The 19,921-nt window shown below is 41.6% G+C and overlaps 1 protein-coding gene across 1 annotated transcript in view; it reads left to right on the top strand.

Moving 5' to 3' along the window:
• PIWIL4 (piwi like RNA-mediated gene silencing 4) overlaps positions 1-18,627 on the top strand; it is a 55,616-nt gene extending 36,989 nt beyond the window's left edge. Inside the window, exons 13-21 of the mRNA XM_070803139.1 lie at positions 477-661; positions 2,620-2,692; positions 6,768-6,968; positions 7,971-8,074; positions 10,137-10,207; positions 11,544-11,697; positions 16,937-17,062; positions 17,169-17,316; positions 17,989-18,627. Coding sequence (XP_070659240.1) covers positions 477-661; positions 2,620-2,692; positions 6,768-6,968; positions 7,971-8,074; positions 10,137-10,207; positions 11,544-11,697; positions 16,937-17,062; positions 17,169-17,316; positions 17,989-18,105 — 1,179 coding nt within the window. The 3' untranslated portion in view covers positions 18,106-18,627. The remainder of the gene's footprint in view (positions 1-476; positions 662-2,619; positions 2,693-6,767; positions 6,969-7,970; positions 8,075-10,136; positions 10,208-11,543; positions 11,698-16,936; positions 17,063-17,168; positions 17,317-17,988) is intronic.
• Positions 18,628-19,921: the final 1,294 nt, after the last annotated feature.

Here is a 19,921-nt window from a genome sequence, read left to right as displayed (position 1 = left end):
TGTAGTAAAGATCTTAGGCTTGTAGAGCTGGAAGGGAACCTAGAGATTTGTGTGGGGTTTGCTTTTGGGGTTGTTTTTTTTTCTCTTGGTCACACTGTGCAGCGTATGGGGTCTTAGTTCCCCCACCAGGGATTGAACCTATGCCCTCAGCAGTCAAAGCTTGGAGTCCTAACCGCTGGACCGCTAGGGAATTCCTGGGAACCTAGGGATTTGAACCGGACACTAGCCTTTGCCATGGCAGAGCCCCATGAGGTGAAGGGACTTGCCAAGGATCTCCAGGCAAGGAAGGGTGGACCTGGGATGTCATTCAGTTGCCTCCACTCCCAAGAAGTGTGTGTTGTGTTCAGATGTGAAGTACTTATATGTGTGTTTTAAGTCTGTGAGTAGCAAACTGTACTGAATTGTTCTGTTATGACAAATACGAAATATCTCCACGTTGTCTTTTTTATTTAATTATTCTCTGTTATTTTTCTCAGTGTCAACCTGCATCTGCAGCTGACTGGTCTAAGGATATACGAACTTGCAAGGTTTTAAGTGCACAGTCTTTGAATAAATGGCTGGTTATATGTAGCAACAGAGCTGAAAGTGTGACAGAGAACTTTCTGAACTGCTTGAGAAGAGTTGGAGGTCCCATGGGATTTAATGTGGATCGCCCCAAAATGTGAGAAGATGCTGAAATTTCTCCTCATTTTTTTCATAAGTTAATATGGTTTGATTAGAAAGGTAATAGGAGTTAATGGCTGAAAGAGCTACAAATGTTTCTTTATGTCGGTAAAATTTCCTACTATAGAGTCCCAAGAAAATAGTTATACGTAGAGTTGGCAATGATTAAAATTTTATCCAGTCAAGATGTATTTTATGTTGGTCTTTGTAAAACTTTATTTTCATAATTCTTACTAGGCAGTAGTCTCATTACCTCAATGTTTTTCCAGTACTAGTTGAGATATGAATTCTTAATAAATCCATATATTGCCTTCTCAGCTTTTTTCTTAATTCCTCCATATCACTTGTTTATAAAACTTAACAGCAGTCAGGATATTAACAAAAGTTGCATTTCCTGACTTATTTGATAGATTTTATGGTTTAAAATTTAATGTAAAAATAAATCTGAAACAAGTTTTCTTCTTCTGTTCCTGTGGCATAAGATTAGTCATCTAGATAGTTTGCTGATAGAACCAGGTCATTCATTTAGCCTTTGAATGTTTATTGAGTATCTACTATTACATAGTAAATGCTATGCTATTTGCATGGGATGAGAGAAATATGACACTTTCAATTTAGTAAGGAATCCATTGATATACAATCACACTCAAAGCTGAATACTGTTTTAATTTAGAAAAGCCACAAAGTTGGTCATGCCTTACTTCATTGCTTAAAAAAAGAACAACAGATACTTCTTTCTCTTTGTTGTAGTGGAGGTGCAAATGTCCTAATTGCCAGGATGGGGAGTTATTCTTTAAATACGTGGTTACTAATTAGTTACATCATCAGCTCGGGAATTGTTGTAAACCGTAGCTGTTCCCAGAGTCTCATTTTACACTGTCGTCTAGAGTTCTCTTCTTATCAAATCTGTTAACAAGTCGCCTGGTTTGAGTTTCACCTGCTCTAATTTCTCTCAACCCATGAGGTAAGAAGACAGGAAAAGATTAAAGAAAGAAGCTACAGTCTCAGACCTGGACTGGCATCACAGGCTCTTTTTCACCCGAATTCCAACAAGTCTGTGCTCTTGTTCTGTTCTTGGCCTGTTTTGTTTGAAAGCTCATATTTTATTCCATCCTTTTTCTCTCCTGTGACGTATCTATTTACTTATTAGATTTATATGCGTAGCTTCTCCCATCTGAAACAGCACTGCTGGTCACTCCTGTTGTAACCTGCGCGAGGCAGATGTTGGTCCTGCCACCTGGTGGGCAAGCTTTCAAAGGCCCCTGGGCATTGGGACCGTTCCAACCATGTATACATAGGAGAGGTTGAACCCATGTCAAGAAAATAGATCTATAAATTCCTCTGAGTGGAATCATTTTCTGTAACCTCTGGCCCCTAATATACTGTAGCCACAGAACAGATAATTGATAAGTACTTGTCCACTGATTGATTGATTAATTAAGGTTAGATATTCCAGGCTCCATGCAAGGTGCCACTAAGGAAAAAAAAAATCTTTTAGTTTGAATCATACAGATTAACTGGATATCTTGATCTCAGTAATCTAATGATTTTTATTTTAGAGTTCCCATGGAGATTCAGATTACAGAATTTTTAGTCCCAATTTAACTTGAACTCTGTTTCAGTGTTTGATAATGAGACTTGTAGTTTCAAAAGTATGCCTTCAATTCCATTTTGAACAACAGAATTGTTGTTTAGATAGAATCTGTGGGGACTCTATACAATGGAGAAAATTTCAGTTTTCACTAATCTGTTTTTTATGTTAATAAAAATAGTAATTAAATGTTTCTGGCATATCTTGTTTGAGAGAAGCAATTTTAGACACAAAAGGTTTCAGTTTAATGATTTTTTTCCCTCAAATTATAGTCTGTTATAAATATTGACTGCTATTATTTTTAACGCTATATGATTATGTGCTACTAAAATTTATACATTTTCAAAATTAATCTTTTTATGTAGCATAAAAGTACAAGAAAATCCAGCTGCGTTTATTCACGCTATACAGAAGCATGTTAAATATGAGGTTCAGTTGGTAAGTATAGGATAGTTTTTCGTGTTTTGAGGTATAATTTTTATTTTTCTTCTTATCTAATAGTCTTGAAAGCAGGAATTTGAACATATTCTCCCACATGTTTTCAAATTGCTGTGCATTTCCCCAAATACCCAAAAAGTATTAATCTTGATATTTTAACCAGATATTTTCTTTTCCTTTCATATTTCTAATATTAATTTTTAACCCAGGTGGCGCTAGTGGTAAAGAATCTGCCTGCGAATGCAGGAGACACAAGAGATGTGGGTTCGATCCCTGGGTTGGGAAGATCCCCTGGAGAAGGGAATGGCAACCCACTCCCGTATTCTTGCCTGGAGAATCCCATGGACCGAGGAACCTGGTGGGCTACAGTCCATGGGAACCGAAAAGATGTGGACACGGCTGAGCGCCCACCCCTTTATCAACTTGTTGGATATCTGCATATTTTCAGCTTGTGGGTGGGGGTCATCTTTTACTTAAGGTTTAAGATAAATTGACTCTCATCCCATACGTGTTGGGGCGCCCAGTTTTGTTCTCATGTTTCAGGGGTTCTTGGAAGGTCACCTATGGTCCCATGTCCCTCTCCCCCTGAATTCTTGTCCCCCTTCACGGGTGCCCTTTCCTTCTGCTTTATAACATCCTGGGGGATACCCACAATTGCTGCATTTCCCAAAGTATCGTGTGTGTGTGTATGCATGTTGTGTGTGGTGAGTGTGTGTATGTGTGTGTGTGGTGTGGTGTGTGTGTAGTGAGTGCATGTGTGTGGTGTGTGTATATGTATGTGGGGTATGTGGGTAGTGTGTGCCTGTGTGTGTGGTAAATGTGTGTGTGTGTGTGTGTGTGTGTGTGTGTCATGAATGTATGTGTGTGTGTGGTGTGGTGTGTGTGTGTGTGGTGTGTGTGTGGTGAGTGTGTGTGGTGAGTGTGTGTATGTGTGTCGTGAGTGTCTGTGTGTGGTGTGTGTGTGTGTAGTTAGCATGTGTGTGTAGTGTGTGTATGTGTATGTGTGTGTGTAGTGAATGCATGTGTGTGGTGAGTGTGTGCATGTGTGTGTGTGTTGTGAGTGTATGTGTGTTTGTGGTGTGGTGTATGTGTAGTGAGTGCATGTGTGTGGTGAGTGTGTGTATGTGTGTGTGTGTTGTGAGTGTATGTGTGTTTGTGGTGTGGTGTGTGTGTAGTGAGTGTGTGTGTGTAGTGAGTGTGTGTGTGGTGAGTGTATGTATGTGTGTGTGTTGTATAGCTGACTTTGCTGAGGGTTTGGGGCCAAGGCACGATTACATCACATACCACCATTCCAGACAAGTTAAAATTGATTTACATTTTCGTAAAGGATCGCTCAACCCTTCCCGTGTCTTGGAAATGCTCGCTTAGCCTCTCACTGCACTGCAGTGCTTCTCTGCCCCAGCTCCTTTCTTACTCCCCTGGCTCATTCATCCCAGCTCCCAGCCTTGCTATTCATATCTCACACAAAGCAGTTTAGTTAGCTCTTTCCACAAAAATTTGCCCATAAGGATGTTATTAACCAAAGAAATTCTCACTCTAAGAGCATTTATTTTTCACTTTAAAATGTAAAATTGAACTTGCAGAAAAGTTGCAAGAATAGTACTGCTGCTGCTGCTGCTGCTGCTAAGTCGCTTCAGTCGTGTCCGACTCTGTGCGACCCCATAGATGGCAGCCAACCAGGCTCCCCCATCCCTGGGATTCTCCAGGCAAGAACACTGGAGTGGGTTGCCATTTCCTTCTCCAATGCATGAAAGTGAAAAGTGAAAGTCAAGTCGCTCAGTCGTGTCCGACTCTTCGCAACCCCATGGACTGCAGCCCACCAGGCTCCTCCACCCATGGGATTTTCCAGGCAAGAGTACTGGAGTGGGGTGCCATAAAGAACTCTAATACACCATTCACTCAGATTCCCCGATTGTTGGCATTTGATCATGTTTACTATCATTTTCTGTCATTTCCTCTCCTCCTTCTCTCCCTCCCTCTTTCCCTTCCTCCCTCCCTATCTTATTTATTTATTTTTTCCTGAACATTTGAGAGTAAGTTACAGGCATGATGCACATTACCCTTTTAATGCAGTTATGCACATTTCCTACAAACAGGGTCACTCTCCTACGGAACCACAGAACAACCATCAAAATCAGGGAGCAGTATAACCAGCTACTCTACCACTCCATTCACATTTCTCCATTTGTCCCCAGAAGGTTTTCTCTAATGAATAGATCTAATATATTGCGTTTAGTTGCCTTTTCTCTTTAATCTCTCCTTCAGTTTGTGACAGTTCCGTAGTTTCCGTTGACTTGGATGACCTTCCAGTTTTTAAGAGTATAGTAGACCAGTTATTTAATACAGTGTCTCTCACTTTGGGTTCGTCTACTGTTTCTTTATCATTAAATTCAGTTTATGCACTTTGGGCAGCAGTATCACAGGAATGATTCTGTGTTCTTACCCGGGGTACTCCATTACTAGGATGGTTTCTGTCAAGCTTCTTCTTTATAAAGTTACACTTTTTGGTAATTAAGATTTTTTTGGTAGGGACATACTTTGAGACTATGTAAATATCCTGTTCTTCATCAAACTTCACCCACTAGTGTTAGAATCCATTGATAATTCTTGTCTTAATCCATTCCTACAGCCTATGTGCATGCACTCAGTTGCTCAGTCGTGTCTGAGTCTTTGAGCCCCTATGTCCAAATTGTCCTTGGTTTTGCCAGTAGGATACACAGGTTCAATCCCTGCTTCAGGAAGATCTCCTGAAGAAGGAAATGGCAACCCACTCCAGTATTCTTGCCTGGGAAATCCAGTGGACAGAGGAACCTGGTGGGCTAGTCTGTGGGGTCACAAGAGTTGGACATGACTTAGCGACTGAACTACCACCGCTGCTTGGGTGTTCATATATATACATGCACACTTGCATCTATTTTATTGCTGTATGTATCTATGTATATATTAAAATATTTTATCAAAATTTTAAATATGAAACGTGTTCAGGTCCCCAGTTGCAACCCAGTGCCGCAGGAGATGGTACTCCCTTTCCATATCTGTACCCCTTATCTCTGAGAGTGAGAAACATGGCCCTTTTCATTCTCCACATACTTGCTTACTTCTCCAGCCCTGGTGTGTAACCAGTCTCACTTGGCTCTGACCTTCTTATAGTCCTGGTTCCCATTGGGCCACTCCTCCTTAGCCCCAGATTCACAGGATGCAAGGCAGGAAGACCCCTGAGATAATTTTTCCGGTACTTTAAAAATATTTTCTTCTGCTTTATATGATTAAGTGTAAATAATTTTCGCTTTTGATGTTATGATTTGGAACAATTCTATAGGTGAAAAAAGTCACTATATTTGTTTTCTGTTGATTATGACAGTGCCTGTCTTTTCTATAATTTGGGGGATGGGGGTGGTTGAAAGTAGAGAATAAAAGATAGGAAGGAGGTGGAGTTAGGCCAGGAGAGCTCCTTTTGTGAGGGAAATACCTGATGGTAAGTGTAAGCAGTAACAGAGAAGACTGGAATTTACCAGGGCACCTGAAGCTTCTTTCTCCTTATTTTCCCTCCCATCATACCCTACATTCAAGTCCGAGTAAACAAACAAAAACAAAAACTGTTGTTTTTTAATTTTGGATGTCCAGTGCCTAATGGGGAAAAGACTACGATTTAAGCGAATTCTCCACTTTGCTTGTCTCTGGATGCAGTTGGGGAGTGGGGAGCTGGAGAGCCACAGGGAAGGGTCACTGCAAAGAAGAGAGGTAATGGGAGGAAAAGCTAGGTTGGAAGGGAATTTGAGGAAACTGAATCAAATCAGGAGAGAAACAGAGAGGAAGGAAGAGCCCAAGGAGGTGGTAGGATTGGAGGGGGGCTTTGCAGAGCAGATGGCTGATGAGAAGGCATTTCAAAAGGCTTAGATTCATTGTCTTCTCTTTAAAGACCATTTAAGAGAAGAATTGTAGGTGTGCTGTTCGCCTCCTGGGAGTGTAACGGTGAAAGATGTTATGGAAATTCATTGTTTTTTAAAGCATCCTCTCAACATAAGTAAATTGACTTTCTTCTTTTTGTTGTTGCTGCTGTCTGTTTTGTTTTTAGGTGATGTGTATTCTGCCTTCTATTCAGACCAGCTATTATGATTCCATTAAAAAATATTTGAGCTCCGACTGCCCAGTCCCCAGCCAGTGTGTGCTTGCTCAGACGTTGAATAAGCAGGGGATGATGCTGAGTGTCGCCACCAAGATTGCCATGCAAATGATCTGTAAACTCGGGGGTGAGCTCTGGGCGGTGGAGATCCCGGTGAGGAACTGCCTCTCTTTTCCTTTTAGTCACCAATCAGTTATGAATTTTAAAAAGTGAATCAAAGTAGGAGATATTTTCATGTGATTCTAGAAATATTTGCACTGTTTGTTTATTGGGTCGGGTTGTTGTTTATCTGTTTGTCTGCTCTGGGTTCCGTTATACACCAGCCACTGGGAAGGTCTGGAGGGTGAGTTGTGGCCCCTGTCCTCGTGGCGCTTGAGTCAAGCTGGTAACAGAATATTTCACGGAAGAGAATCTAGTCTGGCATCGACTTGGAGGGACTTGATTTGGAGCCATCATTTAAACTCTGGGTTCTGTGGCCCCTGCCTTTCCCTGCCACTACCTTGCAGAGGACCCTTGCACCCTGGGTGGAACACCTCCCCGCGCCCCCCACCCCCCCACCGGCCCCGCTCCACACTCCGAGGGCTTAAGGAAATAGCAGAGCCTGTGATGTAAACCTCCAGTTTGTGTTGGGAACTGAAAAAATCCTGTTCTCTTTCCTGAACTATGGGCACTGTGGAAGAAGTGAGGAGACGGAGGAATGAGAGCCCGTTGCCTGTTCCCTTAATCAGGATATACAAGGTTACCCTCAGCTGCTCCTCCTGGAGGCATGCATACAAGTGAGGATTCCTTGGAGAGCTAAAGAATGGGGAATGGAATTTCCCTTCAGATTCCTTCAGCTCTGAGGCAAGGGATAAATGATGGACCGCTTTACCGGAACCCTTAAGCCATTGATGGCCCTTGCCTCCCCCAACAGTGGTTGGTGGCCATTTTGGAGTACAGTGTGTCTCTTAATCAAAGTATGTACTATATTCTTCCCCTGTCTTTAAGTTTCTCTGGTTTCTGGTTTAATAATCTGCCTCATCTGGACCTTGATGTCCCTGGCTGAGTTTAAATAATTTTATAACCACAGAGAGTCTTTTAAAAACTGCATATTAAGTCATTGCTTGGGAAAATAATACCTAGTTCCATTAAATTATGAAAAATCTAATTTTACAGTTAAAGTCCCTGATGGTGGTTGGTATCAATGTCTGTAAAGATGCATTCAGCCAGGGAACGATGGTGGTTGGATTTGTGGCCAGTATTAACCCCAGAATCACCAGGTACTTTTAAAATTACCCTAACATAATCTTCAACTGTTTGGACTTCTGATTTAACTAAAGGCTATACAGCAAGGAATAGTTTGTATTCTTCACTCATTTTTAAAATATGAACACTTGTGGTCACAAATTATATTCACATATATAAATATATAAATGTGATGGGTAATATTGGAGTAAAATTTAGCTTCAATAAAAATATTTTTATATGTACATTAGGACAGGCTATTTCTTATATGCTCTGTACTAGAAAGTTTACATTCATGATGTCAAGCAGTTGAGAATCAGGTTGCCTGGATTTATATCCTGATCTGCAGCTTACCTATCCTGTGTAAATGTTCAAGACATGCTTGTTAATATTTTTAATAGTCACAGAAACTTGATATGGTGGTTGTTTATTTACACAGCTTTTAAAAACATAGGCAGGGGACTTCCCTGGTGGTCCAGTGGTTGAGACTCTGCTCTTTCACTGCAGGGGACATTTGATCCCTTGTTGGGGGACTAAGATCCCATCTGCTGAGACACACATCCAAAAATAAATAAATAAGAAATAAAATACATCATCTTTAGAACAAAGCAAACATAGGCAGGATGAGGAATAACACATTAAACATTGACTCACAGTACATATTAAATTGTAGTTCTTAGAATTGTTTCAATATTTATAACTATACAATGTGTTTTGAGGCTGTTCACAACAGGTTTGCTTCCTAGAATTAAGCTCTTTGATTTACTCCATTAATTTGTGATCAGGTATATATTTGGGATTGTGGGAAACAGACAAAGCAACAGTTTGCATGCCTCCAACTTCATTCCAGGTTGTATGAGATCCCTGTTCTGTGTGTCACTTCCTTAATCAAACACCTAAGGAAGGCAATGGCACCCCACTCCAGTACTCTTGCCTGGAAAATCCATGGACAGAGGAGCCGGGTAGGCTGCAGTCCATTGGGTCGCTAAGAGTCGGGAAAGACTGATCGACTTCACTTTCACTTTTCACTTTCATGCATTGGAGAAGGAAATGGCAACCCACTCCAGTGTTCTTGCCTGGAGAATCCCAGGGACGGGGAAGCCTGGTGGGCTGCTGTCTCTGGGGTCGCACAGAGTCAGACACGACTGAAGCGACTTAGCAGCAAGGGACTTCTGGCTTCTTAGCAACATTTCTAATTGCGTCATGATTATTGCACATTTTTAGAGAAGTAGAGACATGGAGATATTGTATATCACTAAGTCATTATCTTCATTTTACAAGTGCTTTTAATTAATAATTTTAGTAAATGAACTTGCTTCTGAAGTCTAGATTAAGTTAATCATGTTAAGATTTCAATTCCCCAAAGCTTACCTATAGAAATGAAGTTTATCCTTGAGAAATCTTTGAAATTTGAAAGTAGAAGGTCTACTGCTAAACTAATACATTTCCTTAATAATGTAGTGGCCTGTATTTATCAGTGCTTATTATGTACCAAGTGCTGAACCAAGTACTTTGCATATTTTATGTAATTTTTACAACAACCCTATGAAATACTAACTACTTTGCATGCTAAGTCACTTCAGTTGCATCTGACTCTTTGCAACCGCATGGACTATAGCCCACCAGGCTCCTCTGTTCATGGGATTGTCCAGGTAGGAGTATTGGAGTGGGTTGCCATTTTCTCCTCCAGGGATCTTCTGATTTAGGGATTGAACCCAAGTTTTCCATGGCTCCAGCATTGGCAGGCAGATTCTTTACCACTGAGCTACCTGGGGAGCCACTAACTACATTACTATTTTGTAAATTTCCTTGGCACAAATGAGGAAACTGAGGCACACAGTTGGTGAATTTACCAGCCAAGACTTGAACCCAGAGACATATGATGCTAGCACTGTGCTTTAGTTTCTAGTTATCAGTCAATTTTATTGAGTGGGAGGGGGTGAGGGAGAGCATTTTAATATAATAGTAATCATATAGTGTATAAAAAGTTATGAACATTGATTTAGTTATAATGTCTACTTCTTAATTTAATACTTATGCATGTTGATAGCAGAACTTTCAAAGGTGAACTTTACTTTGGTTCTTTTCTTACTTTAGGTGGTTTTCCCGCTGTATCCTTCAGAGAACAACAGCTCATGTTGCAGACTGCTTAAAAGTGTTCATGATCGGTACTAAACTCATAGCAGTGGGGGTGGGCTCCAAGGACTGCTCCTTCAGACCCAAAGTCCATAAGCTTCTAGCAGATCAGACAGGTGGAAACAGACTCTTTAAGTCTCCCTCAGTCAGTTGGCACCTAGTTGGAGACCCCAAAGCTGTGGCCTGACTCAGGCTGACAGATAGGCTCTGTGGAATTTACGTTTGTGTCTCTGTGTGAAAAACTGAAAGCCAGGAGGAAAGAAAAGTTTGTAGCTGCTGGTGATTCTGGCAAGCAGTTTGAAGGCCAAAAGAAACTTAGCCTGGAGGAACAAGAATTGTGACAGACCAGGTCTACAAACAGGAGAGAAGCCTGGGGGGCTGGGGGTGGGGGTGCTGGCAGGTCAGGTGTGGCATCAGAGGAGAAAATGGGGAAGACAGCAGATGGGGAGGGTGCCCTCCTCACAGAGGAATGCAGTGGAAAGAGGGGTCTGGGGTTCCCATGTCTTTTCTAACCCAGGTCCGAAACTCGCTTGGCCCCTGCCTAGCAATGTGACCTGTACAACTCCCCCCGCCCCCAATCTGCATCATCACAACTGTAAACTCTGAGGGGTTGTAAATATTTGTTTCCCAAAAAAGTGCACTTGGTGATATGTCTTGGTAGTAGACTTATACATATGGTCGTCTTCTATCAAACTAAAACCAATCTCCGGGACCATAAACTCTCCTAATACGGTGGTGCCATAGATGCAGGAATTTTATCATATTACTTTCCCTTCACTTCAAAACCTAGTCATTTTTTTAGCAGTAGTTATGAAAAGTTTCTGTTGGGTAGGAGTCTCTGCTCTTTAGGCAGTTTCTTAAAGTGAGTGGAAATTTTTCAGAGTTCACACTGTCAGCGAGACTTATGGGTGAGTCAGTGTGAAGAGATGTTTTTTACAGGAGCAGCCAAGTCTTTTCCTTGTGTTTTCATTATGCTCATTAGAGAAGAAAATTACATAATATTATCCAGTCTTTGAGAGGATTGAAAGAAACTAAATTAGTATTAATTTGGTTTGGGGGAATTTGTATGTCTGTGGCATAAATTAAATTTTAATTTATTGCTTAGATATTAAAATTTTACTAAAGAGATATGCTGAGTTTGAGGATATATTATGCCACAGAAGCTATTATGATTCCTTAAATAGCAGAAATGCAGCAATGTTCCAGAAAGTTATCCAATTTTATATTAGGTATAACCCAAATTAGGTATTACCCTATCTCACTGTGGTCTGAAATAGCAAGCTATTTAAACACTGAAATATATGGGAATGTTATTCTTTGTTGGCATCGGACAAGTCATCCTTCTCTTACTAACATCAAATCCTGCAGGGGCGCTGAACAGGTGGTATAGGCATAACCAGGGTTTGCCAGCACGGATAATCGTGTACCGTGACGGTGTCGGCGATGGTCAGCTCCAGACACTCGTTGACTATGAAGTCCCACAACTGCTGAGCAGTGTGATTGAAGCAAGTTCAAATACCAGGTATCAAATGAGTATTCTTTTCCCACTTCCAATTCTGACACATTCATCGCAACTATTAAAATTATTATGTGCATCTGTCTCTTTTATTTTTTGTGTGGTTAAGTTTTGCCCCATTTCTGCTTTATGCAAGTACAACCACCCCTAGATTGGAGGGTGGTTGGGATAGTCTTATGTAAATTGTCTGGGTGCTGTGAGCTTTTGGGGGCCCTGGGTAGGGGTACCAGAAGAAGGCAGGAATCTCCAGAGCAGCTGACACTGAGATTCAGCAGGAAGCTTGCAGGGCTGCTGGCAACTAAAGATGCTTCGTACATATTAACATGCTAGGGGAAAAAAAACAAGCTCTGGTTTCAAATTCGAGGCCCAGATCAACACAAGGGTGAAAGGCTCTGACGTGGAGGCACTGATCTGCAGCTCAGGTGTGTAGAAGATGCTGAGTGTGGTGTGGGTGCTGTGAAATCAAGGCTGCATTTGGAAATCAGACCATGCTAAACACCAAGAACCTTTCTCTACTGTCAGATTTCTAGATTCGATGCCTTGCTTCATTTTCCTCCATGATTATATCCAGTGGTAAGTGCAAGAAAAATGTTAGAACCAGAAAAATGGAGGAGGATTATGATCTTAAGATGGCTTCTTAAAATCCTCAGCAAGCCTTATCTTCCAAGTTGTGCATAGCACTCCCTCTCCTCTGTAGGGTTATACCATCATACAACTGTTGAGGCTCAAAAGGAGCCAAACCTTGACCTCATCCGTGACCATCAGAAAGGAGGGAGAGCATCATAGCTCAGTGGCAAAACCACCTTTAGCTGCATTCAAACTATCAGAGCCAAACTTTCTCATTCCCCACTGACCTTGGGTCACTTCATTTCAGTTGAGTTGCTCAGTCGTGTGCGACTCTTTGTGACCCCATGGTCTGGAGCACGCCAGGCCTTCCTGTCCATCACCAACTCCCAGAGCTTGCCCAAACTCATGTCCATCGAACCCATGATGCCATCCAACCATCTCACTCTCTGTCGTCCCCTGTCCTCTTGCCTACAGTCTTTCCGAGCATCAGGGTCTTTTCCTGTGAGTCAGTTCTTCACATCAGGTGGCCAAAGTATTGGAGCTTCAGCTTCAGCATCAGTCCTTCCAATGAATATTCAGGACTGATTTCCTTTAGGATTGACTGGTTGGATCTCCTTGCAGTCCAAGGGACTCTCAAGAGTCTTCTCCAACACCACAGTTCAAAAGCATCAATTCTTCAATGCTCAGCCTTCCTGTGGTTCAACTCTCACATCCATACATGACTACTGGAAAAAAACCATAGCTTTGACAGACCTTTGTTGGCAAAGTGATACCTCTGCTTTTTAATATGCTGTCTAGGTTGATCATAGCTTTTCTTCCAAGAAGCAAGCATTTTTTAATCTCATGGTTGCAGTCACCATCTGCAGTGATTTTGGAGCTCAAGAAAATAAAGTCTGTCACTATTTCCATTGTTTCCCTGTCCATTTGCCATGAAGTGATGGGACCAGATGCCATGATCTTAATTTTCTGAATGTTGAGTTTTAAGCCAACTTTTTCACTCTCCTCTTTCACTTTCATCAAGAGGCTTTTCAGTTCCACTTTGCTTTCTGCCATGAGAGTGGTATCATCTGCATATCTGAGGTTATTGTTATTTCTCCTGGCAATCTTGATTCCAGCTTGTGCTTCATCCAGCCCGGCATTTCACATGATGTACTCTGCATAGAAGTTAAATAAACAGGGTGGCAATATACAGCCTTGACGTACTCCTTTCCCAATTTGGAACCAGTCCATTGGTCCATGTCTGGTTCTAACGGTTGCTTCTTGACCTGCATACAAATTTCTCAGGAGGCAGGTCAGCTGGTCTGGTATTCCTATCTCTTGAAGAATTTTCCACAGTTTGTTGTGATCCACACCGTCAAAGGCTTTGGCATAATCAATGAAGCAGAAGTAGATGTTTTTCTGGAACTCTCTTGCTTTTTTGATGATCCAGCGGATGTTGGCAATTTGATCTCTGGTTCCTCTGCCTTTTCTAAAACCAACTTGAACATCTGGAATTTCTTGGTTCATGTACTGTTGAAGCTTGACTTGGGGAATTTTGAACATTACTTTCCTGGTATGTGAAATGAGTGTAATTGTGTGGTAGTTTGAACATTCTTTGGCATTGCCTTTTTTTGGGATTGGAATGAAAACTGATCTTTTCCAGTCCTGTGGCCACTGCTGAGTTTTCCAGATTTGCAGGCATGTTGAGTGCAGCACTTACACAGCATCATCTTTTAGAATTTGAAATAGCTCAACTGGGATTCCATCACCTCCACTGGCTTTGTGCGTAGTCATGCTTCCTCAGGCCACTTAATTTCGGATTCCAGGATGTCTGACTCTATGTGAGTGATCACACCATCATGGTTATCTGGGTCATTAAGATACTTTTTTGTATAGTTCTTCTGTGTATTCTTTTTCTGTTTCTGTGAGGTCCATACTGTTTCTATCCTTTACTGTACCCGTCTTTGCATGACATGTTCTCTTGGTATCTCTAATTTTCTTGAAGAGATCTCTAGTCTTTCCCATTCTACTATTTTCCTCTATTTCTTTGCATTGATCACTGAGGAAGGCTTTCTTATCTCTCCTCGCTATTCTTTGGAACTCTGCATTCAGATTGATATATCTTTCCTTTTCTCCCTTGACTTCAGCATCTCTTCTTTTCTCAGCTATTTGTAAGGCCTCTTCAGACAACCATTTTGCCTTTTTGCTTTCTTGGGGATTGTCTTGATACTGCCTCTTGTACAATGTCATGAACCTCTATCCATAGTTCTTCAGCCACTCTATGAGATCTAATCCCTTGAATCTATTTGTCTCTTCCACTGTGTAATTGTAAGGGAGTTGGTTTTGGTCATACCTGAATGGTCTAGTGGTTTTCCCCACTTTCTGCAAGTTAAGTCTGAATTTGGCAATGAGAAGTTCATGATATGAGCAACAGTCAGCTCCTGGCCATGTTTTTGGTGCTTCTCCATCTTTGGCTGCAAAGAATATAATCAATCTGATCTCAGTATTGACCATCTGGTGATGTCCACGTGTAAGTCTCTCTTGTGTTGTTGGAAGAGGCTGTTTGCTATGACCAGTGTGTTCTCTTGGCAAAACTCTGTTAACCTTTGCCCTGCTTCATTTTGTACTTCAAGGCCTAACTTGCTTGTTACTTCACTTCCTATGTTTGCATTCCAGTCCTCTATAATGAAAAGAACATCTTTTTTTGGTCACTTTTTTGGTTAGTTCTAGAAGGTCTTGTAGGTCTTCATAGAACCATTCAGCTTCAACTTCTTTGGCATTAGTGTTTCGGCATAGACTTGGATTACTGTGATATTGAATAGTTTGCCTTGAAAACAGAGATCATTCTGTCATTTTTGAGATTGCATTCAAGTACTGCATTTCAGACTCTTTTGTTGACCCTGAGGGCTACTGCATTTCTTCTAAGGGATTCTTGCCCACAGTAGTAGATATAATGGTCATCTGAATTAAATTCAACCATCCCAGTCCATTTTAGTTCACTGATTCCTAAAATGTAAATGTTCACTCTTGCCATCTCCTGTTTGACCACTTCTAATTTACCTTGATTCATAGACCTAACATTCCAGGTTCCTATGCAATGTTGTTCTTTACAGCATCGGACTTCACTTTCACCACCAGACACATCCACCACTGGGCATTGTTTTCTCTTTGGCTCCGTCTCTTGATTCTTTCTGGAGTTATTTCTCCACTCTTCTCCAGTAGCATACTGGGCACCTACCAACCTAGGGAGTTCATCTTTCAGTGCCTATCTTTTTGCCTTTCCATTCTGTTCATGGGGTTCTCAAGGCAAGAATACTGAAGTGGTTTGCGTTGGGTCAATCTAACCGATCCAAGAGTCACCAGCATGCAATTTGGGGATTGAAGGATACATTTTAGCAGCTGACAATGCTAAAGAGTTAGTTCTCCTGCACTATGACATCAACTTTTTAAAAGTTTTGAGATCGAAAACATTAATAAAGTATTTTTAAGATAAAGTGCTTAAAGTGAATTTTCAGTGATCTGGAGGTTTCTCCCATAATGGCAAATATTTGTTTTTGTTTAGTTGCCCAGTCATGTCTAACTCTTGTGAGACTCCATGGGCTGTAGCTCACCGGGCTTCTCTGTCTCTGGGATTTCACAGGCAAGAATACTGCAGTGGGTTGCCATTTCCTTCTCCAGGAAATCTTCCCAGTGCAGGGATTGAACTTAAGTTTCCTGCATTGCAGGTGGATTCTTTACCGCTGAGCTACCAGGGGCGAATATTTGGATTTTATCTATTAACACTTAACACCTGGTCATTCAGCATTTGGCCCCAAAGTGTATGTGGTCTGTCCATCCACCCTCCCAGGCATGTGTTTTGCAGGATTCAGAAGCAATGACTGGAGGAGTAAGGAGAGCTGCTAGTTTTCCATTTTTTATTCAGAAATTGAGAAGAAGAGTGAAGGTGAAACAGGGAGATGATTGCTAATGGAAAAAAGAATCTTGTCTTTGTGTATAATTCTATAAATGCTTTCTTTAGAAGTGCTAATTGTAATTTATTGTCCCATGAACCATTCTTGAGGGTCCCTTGGACTGCAAGGAGATCCAGCCAGTCCATTCTAAAGGAGATCAGCCCTGGGTAGTCTTTGGAAGGAATGATGCTAAAGCTGAAACTCCAGTACTTTGGCCACCTCATGTGAAGGGTTGACTCATTGGAAAAGACTCTGATGCTGGGAGGGATTGGGGGCAGGAGGAGAAGGGGATGACAGAGGATGAGATGGCTGGATGGCATCACCAACTCGATGGACGTGAGTTTGAGTGAACTCCGGGAATTGGTGATGGACAGGCAGGCCTGGCATGCTGCAATTCATGGGGTTGCAAAGAGTCAGGTACGACTGAGCGACTGAACTGAACTGATGAACCATTCTTCCCCATCCCCTTTCAATGATGGAAACTGGTCAAGTGATTGGACATACCACACTTTGGCAACAAATGAAGATGATCCTTAATTTAAAGATTGTTTATATTTCAGGGAGGAGGGGAGACTAGGGGTAATTTTAATTTTCTTTGTTTTGCAGCATTTTGTGAATGAATGAATTTATTTCATTTTAAAATTACCAAAAATATATAAATAAATAGAAAAGGCTGCATGGCTTGGTTTTAGTTCTCTCCGTCTTCTTATTATCACTATTATTTTTTATTTTGCCTCTCTGGTCTTAAGCCCCAAACTGTCAGTGATTGTGGTCAGGAAGAAGGGCATGCCACGATTCTTGGTGGAAACTGGCCGAAATCTGCAGAACCCACCACTTGGCACTGTCGTGGATTCGGAAGCAACACGGCCGGAATGGCAAGTCTGTTAGAAAATCTATTTTTAACAAAGCTTTGACCATGTGTGGTCAGGTTCGGCCCTGTTCTGCATGCCTTCTTTCTCACAATCCTTCCTTTCCCCTCAGGTATGACTTTTACTTGATCAGCCAGATGGCCTGTCGGGGAACCGTTAATCCCACCTACTATAACGTCATTTATGATGACAATGGCCTGAAGCCCGACCACATGCAGAGACTCACATTCAAACTGTGTCACGTGTACTACAACTGGATGGTGAGTGACAGCCGTGTACTTAGTTGCAGAGCAGAACTTGGGGTGCCCACCTGGAAGTTGTCCCCCGATTCACCTTTGGCACAATGCCTGAATTTCCACAAAGGATGGATGAGTGAATGGATGGATGGATGGATGATTTCTCAGTCCACACTGCATGAAACCCACTCTATCATAGACATAAAATACCAGTAACTATTAGAATGCATTAGCATTGATAATTTCTCGAAGACTTTACTATATATATTATTTTATACCGGTCTGGGAGGAAATCAGGGTATTGTTACTTCCAAGTTACAGATGAGACAGTTGAAGGCAACTCAGATGTTGTGTCTGGTGGGAAAGCAATAGGCGTGACTCCATTCCAGAGCTGCTGTCAAGGTCCAAAGCCAAGATTTGCGTGCAGCCCTTCCGAGCATCAAGTTGTAGGAAACGTAGGTCAGCCCTCAGTGTGCGGCTCACAGGTCCGGGCGTCATGAAACCTCTTGGCTCCCCATCCTGCCCAGCGAATTTAAGTTCTCAGTGAGTGAGGTTGCCCTTTGTTGGTGAGTTCTTACTGATTTACACACATTCTAACATATGTATAAACAGTGGATGAAAAAAACCTCAGGAAAGAATACTGCTTTGAAGAGTAAGTTTTCCTCTTAATTACTATCAATACATTTTCCTCCTTAGGGCCTAATCAGTATTCCAGCTCCCTGTCAGTATGCACGCAAGCTGACCTTCCTGGTGGCACAAAGCCTTCATAAAGAACCAAGTTTGGAATTAGCCAATTCTCTCTTCTACCTGTGATAACATGAATGGAGGGCATCGCTGGTGGAGGATTCTGAGGAGCCCTTGATGTACTCTGTACAAATCTGCTATAAGCTCAAGGCTGTGGCTCTGGGAAGCAGATTGAGTGTAGTTTTAACTTCTGAGGGAAAAAAAAAAAAAAAAGCCACAGCAACTGAATCCGAAATGGTTCAGAAGAAATGATGTTTTATTTTTATTTTTATTTAAAAAAAATTTTTTATTGAAGGATGATTGCTCCACAATATTGTGCTTATCTCTGCGTTTCATCAACATGAATCAGCCACATGGTATACACATGTGTTGTTTTATTTTAAAGAGCTTTGTGCTCAGGGTGAATTCTGTGGTGTATAGAGTTAAAATGTACCATCACCTGTAAGGAATACCAAAAAGTTAAATAAGTGCTTGTGTGATATTTTAATGGTAGGGTCTAATTTCCACCCTAAAATTTGCAGAAGTTTTCTTAAAATTATGTTGTAGAGTGTTTTGTTGAGTGGTTTAAGTAGTTGTTAGAAAATAAAGAAAATTGAGAGCATCACATGCGTGTTTATTGTTATTTGAATTTTAGTTGACATTTCATATGAACTGCATTATCTAAGGGCTTTCAGCAAAAACTCTTAGCCCCTAAACCACCTCACCATCACTCTTTGAGTTATATTTCCAAAAGTGAACATTTCACTTATTCTTCCTTTTTTTAAATTGAAGTATTGTTAATTTACAACGTTGTGTTAGTTTCAAGTGTACAGCAAAGTGATTCAGTGATACATGTATATTTACACATATATGCATGCGTGCTAAGCCACTTCAGTCATGCCTGACTCTTTCTTTGCAATCCTGTGGACTATAGCCTGCCAGGCTCCTCTGTCCATGGGATTCCCCAGGCAAGAACAGTGGAGTAGGTTGCCATGCCCTCCTCCAGGGGATCTTTCCAATACAGAGATCGAACCCACGTCTCTCAGTCTCCTGCATTGGCAGGCGGGTTCTTTACCACTAGTACCACCTGGAAGCCCATATATACACACAAATAGACGTATTCTTTTTCAGATTTTACTTATTCTCTCATGGAACTTTATTTCACTTGGTAGCAGCTTCTCTCGTTGTGATCTTGTCTCCTATTACTTCCTAAACAACAGGTGCCATCAGAAGAGAACTTACACAGGCTCCCATCCATCTGCCCACCTGAGGGCATATGTGCGCATAGACCCTGCCCCTCCCCGCCTTACTGTAAGCAAACTGTGCTCCTGTGGAACCCCTCCGCCCATGTACTAACTCTTGTTCCCTCTGGTCTATCCAGGATGCTTCTCTAACCATTCCTCCCTCTCCCTTCTGTATCATCAATTTCCCTCTCACACTGGATTCTTCCCACTCATCAGCATTAGAAAAATACATTCTTATTTCTTCCATATTAAAAAAGAAACATTTGTCCTCAAGCTCCTACCTCGTTTCTTTGCTCCTCTCTACAGAGAAACTTTATCAACTTAAAAAATAGTCACAATCCTAAAGTTGGGAGGTATGTTTTATCCAGTGGGAATTTTTAGGACTTCACGCCTGGGAGACGGCATCTCAAGTGACCCCGAGAGAATTGCTCTGAGGAGAGGGTTGGAGGAGTCAGGTTGTATCGGTTTGCAACAAAGGGCAGGTAGTCTGAATATCAAAACTATTTTTTAAGAATTCAAGAAATAAGGTATCTCAAGGTTTTTGGTGCTTTTCTATGTATGGAAAGATGCAAGAGTCTGAAGTCACTGAAGTCATTCCTTTCATATGCATCTCAGCTCTCTGGGGCCAGTATCCTGAGTTCCTCAGGGCTCCCTGTAGGGAG

The sequence above is a fragment of the Bos indicus genome, chromosome 15 (genome assembly GCF_029378745.1).
Source record: "Bos indicus isolate NIAB-ARS_2022 breed Sahiwal x Tharparkar chromosome 15, NIAB-ARS_B.indTharparkar_mat_pri_1.0, whole genome shotgun sequence".
NCBI lineage: Eukaryota > Metazoa > Chordata > Mammalia > Artiodactyla > Bovidae > Bos > Bos indicus.
The sequence above is the reverse complement of the archived record's forward strand: the minus strand, read 5'-3'. Positions and strand labels throughout refer to the sequence as shown.